This window comes from Aulonocara sp. 'chitande type north' Nkhata Bay, linkage group LG11 (assembly GCF_057382095.1).
Source record: "Aulonocara sp. 'chitande type north' Nkhata Bay isolate Kocher_YH1m ecotype deep benthic linkage group LG11, A_spYH_male_GT1.1, whole genome shotgun sequence".
Taxonomy (NCBI): domain Eukaryota; kingdom Metazoa; phylum Chordata; class Actinopteri; order Cichliformes; family Cichlidae; genus Aulonocara; species Aulonocara sp. 'chitande type north' Nkhata Bay.
This window is the reverse complement of record NC_141354.1, coordinates 34,385,336-34,391,858: the sequence shown is the minus strand read 5'-3', so window position 1 is coordinate 34,391,858 and position 6,523 is coordinate 34,385,336. Positions and strand designations below refer to the sequence as shown.

Genomic DNA, 6,523 nt, shown 5'->3' with positions numbered 1-6,523 from the left:
TTGTCCATTTATTTCATCCAGCCACCTTATGGTAGACTGTCCCAAACATGTAGCACAGGATCAGTGAGGATTAAACAGCAGGTAGCAGTGTTTCATACAGTTCATACAGGTGAGCTCTTACATTTGTTGAAACATTTTTATTTTATGGTTAGCAAAAAAACAAAACAAACTACACTACAGATTTTTATTTATTTATTAGACATTCTGGAGCAGTTATATTACTCTCTTTGTGGGTGCTACATATAAACTACATATGAAACACAACCGCTTTAAGCAACAATAAAAATACTTTTTATGTTACCACTTGTAGCATTCCTTAGATAAATTATTGCACAATGAACAGACTGCAAATACAATCAGATTACTCTTAAATCCTTCTTTGGAGTATTTTGCTATAGAGCAGCATGGTGAAGCTGTGCTATCCACATGTTTTAGGCCCTAATTTAATTAGTATCTTGAGCATCTCTGTCATAACTCCAGACAAACTATTGGGAAACCTCATCATTATGAATCTGTTGTGGCAGAGTCAAACTTTTACTTCATGTAACCCCACTGCGTAATCTGCGCGGTGGTCTAACCTATATGTTTCATGCAAATATGGACTGCATAGATTTGATCCAAAGTCTTGAAAAACAGCCCCAGCCCCCACCCCAGGGCGCTCTCCCTGCTCCGCCTCACCACCACCATCCTGGCCGAGAAGTTTTCCCTGTTTCTTCAGGAGACTTTCTCCTCCTCCATCCGTCCACCGCTTCGCTTCTTTTCACTCTTCATTTGAGCAACAAAGCACATCCGGCCATGTTCTTTGCACCTCTCCTGTTTGCCTCTTTGATGTCGCTCGCCGGTGTGTGCTCCGGAGGCTCGGACGCGCCCCGGGGTGTCGCGGTCGGCTTCGTCTTTGACCTGAAAGCGAAGTGCGAGCCGCCGTGCGAACACGCCGGAGTCTGCATCCGCAACAACACATGCTTCTGCTCCCGGGGCTACGAAGGGGAGACCTGCCAGTATGGTGACGTGACAAACCTTTTATCTGCGCGTAATTTCAAATTCTGATGATGGCACAGGGAAGACCTCGTGCCAAGCTCAGCTATGAATAAATGGTTTAATGTGCCACTTTATTTATTGACCCAGTTTATGACTAACTTATTTTGTTGCAAATTAATTTAAAGTGACGAAGACTTCTGAGAAAGAAGGTCAAAACTTTGAAGCCTATTAAAAAAACTGTGGTGGATAATTTTGCAGCCAACTGTGATCCCAAATGTAAAAATGGAGGAGTGTGTCTTCGCCCTGGAAAATGCAGATGTCCTCCTGGATTTGGAGGAAGATATTGTCACAAAGGTAAACGAGTTCATGGGAGCGGGACAGTTCTAATACATTAAGTGTATTAACACGTGTGTGCGTGTCATGATGACAGTTATTCTTTGCTTTTGGTGTATTTTCCTGCTCTATTCATTTGTATTCAGTTTACTATTATTCAGAATACTACACACAGTTTTCAGCTGTTGCTCACGTACTGCCTCATTTGTTTGTCTAAGTTCTTAAAACATTTTATGGATTAGATTTTTTTAAATGTGTTTTATTAAGTTTATGAATGCATAAGTCAATGCATTCCAACAGAATGGTGTGTAGTGAAGAATTTCCTGGGTGCTTTGGGGAGTTTATACCCAAATTAACTTAAATCTTTTGTGGTATGGTAAAAATATCTCATGAACAGTGTGCGTGTGTGTGTTTTGCAGTGACGTGCGATGGGGGATGTTGGAACGGAGGAGAATGCACCGCTGTCAACGGCGTGGCCAAGTGTATCTGCCCTTCAAGCTGGGCCGGATCAAAATGCCAGGAGGGTTCGTGGCTGTATCTAATTACCCAATTAACACAGGAGGTCAAAGGTGGCAAATGGAGCTGTTCATCAGCTGCAGACATTAGTGGATGTTTAAGGCTTTTTATGGCTCCAAGAAGCTGTCACCAAGGGAAGCAACAGTCAGTCTGACTTAGTGGATGAGGCAGACATGCAGGTGTAACAACTGGAGAGCTGTGGTGAAGTTTGTAATATTGGCAGAAAACTGCAGTTCAGTTTGAACTGGAAAAAAAAAACAGCAAAGATTGAAAAGCCAATTTTTTATATGTCTACCAAGATTTTTCTTCAAATGAAACTCAGACTTGACTTTTTAGTGATGAAAATCTGTTGTTAGACTGCTTCCACTAATGCATTCTCCATGTGAAATTAAGGATCTGTTGGACTAGCAATCCGTCTTCTGTGGTCTAGATGAAATATTCAGCCTTGCTGCTCTTCTAGGATTAAAGCTGTTTCATTCATTAGCTGACTCGATGACTTCCTACGCTCATTTTCCATATTTGCTAACATACACATTATACACATTGGGTCATTGGCACCGGGAGGGCTTAAATCTAATATGAACTCCTTCTCTTATATGCATGGCACTAATTTTACAAGTACACCATCAACATAAAACCACAATTAACTTAGCAACCAACACAACAGACCAATCACTTGCTAAACATAATGTCATAGGATAGTTACATATGTAGTTAAGCAGGAATCATAAAGGCCAGGATGATGCTTGAGCAAGTGAACCATATGCTGAAGTGCTGCAGGGACCTGCAAAGCTCGGTGGGGTTTGTAGATAATAATAGTGAAGGCCTGATCTCTGTCTGTCCACTCTTTACTGTCACCGTCCAATAAAGGCTGAAAATGCCTGAAAAACGTCACGTGCATGTACCAATGGTACATTACAGCCGCTACTGCCACTGTATGGTCTGACCAATGTCAAATTTTCACATTTGACTTTTGCCTGAATTAAATAAAAATATGTTCACATGTGTTCACAAAGCACAAACTTTTATTGTAAGTTTTTCTTTTTCATATTTCTGTTCCACGCTGAGCAAACCCCTCTATGGTTTGTTTCCCATGCAGCAATTTGTCCCCAGGGCTGCAGGAATGGAGGGCTGTGTGTGGCTCCAGGAATCTGCAGCTGCACGGAGGGATGGTTGGGTGGTGCCTGCCATATGGGTGAGTACACTGTTCCCAAAGACCGATAACGTTTTGCTGTGATGAGACTGGGTTAAATAATCGAGGAGTCTCAGATGTACGGAGTCGTGTTATGACCCCAATTCTGATGCTGGCCCTTCACTGGGAGCATTTATTCCTTATGATAAAGTCTTTTTCATTTCATCCAGTTCCGGTACTTTCTGCTCTCTTGACTACATTGCACCATTCTCACACCAGTGCATTTTACATACCCGATTTTTCTCTTTGCACCTTGGATTTGCTTTTCAGCTTAGTGTATTTCCAGATGTCACAACACTTCACACCTTTGAGACCAGCTGCTGGAGTTTATGATGCTAGAATTTACAAGCTCTTCACTCATTTCCCATTCCCCTGGTTTTACAAATAGTACCTGTGCTTTTGTTTTCTTTTGTCCGTAGCTGTATGCAGTCAGCCCTGCTTGCACGGAGGGAAGTGCGTTTCTCCCAACAAATGTCGCTGTCGACCTCCTTTCTCTGGACCTCGCTGCGAGGAGAGGAAAAAGTCCCACTAGTGCACCCAAGGATCAAACAATGTTGTGGGGGTGATTATGTTTTTATACTGGGACGTAGTTAGTTTTACAGCAACTGTGTGGAAAAGATGGATGTAGCCACTATGATGTCACCCTTAAAGTTAGTGAAGACCCATCTTGGGAGTTTTAGAAACAGGCTGGAAACACCATAAAACGTACCCTCTTTCTCACCTATTTTACTGTAAATGTGAATATAACTTGCAAATTTGACATCATGCTGTAGGCAATAAATCTTTTTATAGACTTATACACAGTCAGACCGTGGGATTTGTGGTCTCAGTGATCTCTTTTAAAAAGCAGCTAAGAAGTCATCTTTTCAAACTTCCCTTTGGGTATCATTTATGTCTTTATTTCTAGTGTTTTGTTGTGAAGCACTTTGTAATGTTTATCTTGAAAGTGCTATATATAAAAACAATTTTACTTTAACTTTTGCAACCAGTTGGCCCCTGCTGTTCATTAGAAATGAGGCTGGTTTAAGGTACATCAGCAGTGGTTTCACATTTCAGACAAAACGTTCATCCCTCTTTTTATATAAAGTGTACCGTTTTAGTTTGTTTTTATTTTATTTTTAAATATTGAATGTGTTTTATGTTGTATAAACACACAATATACTGTAATTTGTCATTAAATGAAGAAAAAATAGACATTGTTTTTATTATAGTACCACCGTGTAATGTGGAACAAAATATAGGGCTTAATATATAGTACAGAGAGCGTAGAAAACAAGCCCTATATACAACCTCAACACCAGCGTTGCTTTTATCCATATTTGCCAATAAATGTATAACAAACTCAAACAGGCCTGATCGGGCAATATATTAATGACAGCAAATAAAGAAAACAAAACAAATGCAACTTTTGTTAATATGCAACATATTCATATCAAAGCCTTCATTATGCTTACTCAAGAAGCAGGCTCAAGCTGTTTTTTCCCCCTCATAAGATAGAAAGAAACAGTGCAAATCTAAAATGTGTGATGGCAATAACCTCCACCACGTTATTTTTCTTAACCAACTACTGTGTACGGCACACAGGCCTGCATAAAATACACTGTTAATACATTTAACAGATGGGTGTTACTTTGAGCCTTGAGGTAGTGATCTACACAGACAGGAAAAGACAAGTGCATATATAAAATTGCTCTGTTACAGTTCTAATGTGCACACAGCCACACATTACAGCACATGCCAGTATCCAAAGTCTCACTCATACACACCACAGGTTATGGTGCTTTCTTTGTTCTTTGTGGCTTCTTTAGTACATTCCCGATTTGTTTGCCATCATGCCTGTGATGCCTGTGAAGTACAAAAAATTTTTTTTCATTTGTTTGGTGCCATTTTATTTGATGCAATGTCCCAAAATGTAGCCTGCAGCCCCCTAGTGGGCCAAGAAAGTACTGCATGTGCTCCATGGGGCTATTTGCAGTTAAAAAGTAAATTTGAAATAACCATAAAATACATATGATTAAATTTTTTTTTTAATTTTTCAAAAGTAATAAGAGGTTATAAAATAAAAGCAGTGTGTTAAATTCAAAGGTTTTTCTGATGTATATTTGATCTGACTTTTTAAAAATATATCTTAACATTAGTAGAAAAAGACTGAATTGAATAGTGGTTATCAGCAGTCAGAAAGAATTAAACAGAGATTTAAAAAAAAAAAAAAAAAAAGGAACAGAAGATAAAAAAAATCAAAAAAATAAATACGGAGTTGTCCATTTTTTGAGATGCACAAAAGGTGCCTAATAGTTTTTTGGTGTGTCATTATTAATATCACATTTCTCTTAAAGACACTATATATTTTTTGATTTATTTTTTAATAGCCTGAAATATTAAACAGAACTAAACATTTCAGTCATCTAGACCAACGATATTCATCTAATGAAGCTTTGTTCTATGACTCTATTGTAAATCTTATAAATCTATAAATCCTGGAGTTATCAGTGTTCTTTATGACTTTTCCCACCGGGATATGTTAACCATGACCCCATTTCTCACCTTTATTGCACAAGTCAGTCCGTTGTAACCTTTCCGACAGTGGCAGTAGTCAGGCAGCACACACCTGCCTCCGTTCAGACACCGCTGTTTACACACCGCTGGAGAGAAAGTCACAATTAAAACATTTGATCTATTATTGTTTTTCTTTTCATGGTCAATTCCTGTTAAACTCTACAATCAGAAAAGAGTCTTTTATTATAGTTCAGGCTGTCTGTTTGATTGTCATTTGGAAACACTTGAAACACATGATCAAAACAATTATCTGCAAAAAAGAACTTGAAGGAAAACCAACGATCATGTCTTCTACTTCATTATTTTAAACAAAGTGATCTCAGTCTGCAAACTCTCCAGGCCAGACTGCCTCTTGCCCTGTGACAGCTGGGATTAGGCTCTAACCTGCCCACGACCCTGAATGTGATAAGTGGAACGAAATGGATGGATGGATGGATGAATTTCAATCTGCATGAAAATGTCTGTTTTTCCTTTGCTTGAGTTCATCTCTCCAAGAAGTATCCTGTAATGTGGTACAGTAGTTTTTGTGTATTTGTCCTGAGAGTTAAGGAGACAGCAGTTCTCCTTTTGGCAGAGGAACAGTTTAATTTGGTTCAGCAATAGTTCAGGAAAATTGGTTATAAAGTAGTCCTAGTTAAAGTATTTGGTATGTACCCTTTGCCAGATTTTACCTAAGAAAAAACTGAGCTGTTACTGAAGCTGTTAGTGATATTATTACATCTGAGGAACAGACTCACCTGTTTGACACTGAAGGCCTTCCCAGCCAGCGGGGCAGTGGCAGGTATTTGGTCCTACACACTCGCCACCATTTTTACACTTTTGTAGACACACAGCTAAAATAAGAACAGTGAGGGAGGCATGAACACCAAAGCAGCTTCTAAAAGGTTTTATCTCAGAAGCCCGACTGGACTGAACAGATAGGTAAAAGGTTAAAACCCAAAGTGCTGA

The 6,523-nt window shown here is 39.2% G+C and overlaps 2 protein-coding genes across 2 annotated transcripts in view; one reads left to right on the top strand and one right to left on the bottom strand.

The window, feature by feature from the left end:
• Positions 1–485: 485 nt before the first annotated feature.
• Positions 486–4,419, top strand: seraf (Schwann cell-specific EGF-like repeat autocrine factor). Its single transcript, XM_086312289.1, has 5 exons — positions 486–1,003; positions 1,237–1,332; positions 1,731–1,835; positions 2,927–3,022; positions 3,439–4,419. The coding sequence occupies exons 1-5, from the start codon at positions 583–585 to the stop codon at positions 3,549–3,551; spliced, it is 831 nt and encodes a 276-aa protein (XP_086168415.1). The 5' UTR covers positions 486–582; the 3' UTR covers positions 3,552–4,419.
• vwde (von Willebrand factor D and EGF domains) overlaps positions 4,187–6,523 on the bottom strand; it is a 26,931-nt gene continuing 24,594 nt past the window's right edge. The window contains exons 29-31 of the mRNA XM_086312290.1: positions 6,313–6,408; positions 5,564–5,661; positions 4,187–4,864 (exon numbers count right to left, since the gene is read on the bottom strand). Coding sequence (XP_086168416.1) covers positions 4,850–4,864; positions 5,564–5,661; positions 6,313–6,408 — 209 coding nt within the window. The 3' untranslated portion in view covers positions 4,187–4,849. The remainder of the gene's footprint in view (positions 4,865–5,563; positions 5,662–6,312; positions 6,409–6,523) is intronic.

Excerpts from the sequence above, each read along its gene's own strand:
- seraf (XM_086312289.1), top strand. The coding sequence starts at position 583 with ATGTTTCATGCAAATATGGACTGCATAGATTTGATCCAAAGTCTTGAA. Across the intron at positions 1,836-2,926 it reads CGGATCAAAATGCCAGGAGG|CAATTTGTCCCCAGGGCTGC; the intron begins GTTCGTGGCTGT and ends TTTCCCATGCAG. Across the intron at positions 3,023-3,438 it reads GGGTGGTGCCTGCCATATGG|CTGTATGCAGTCAGCCCTGC; the intron begins GTGAGTACACTG and ends TTTTGTCCGTAG.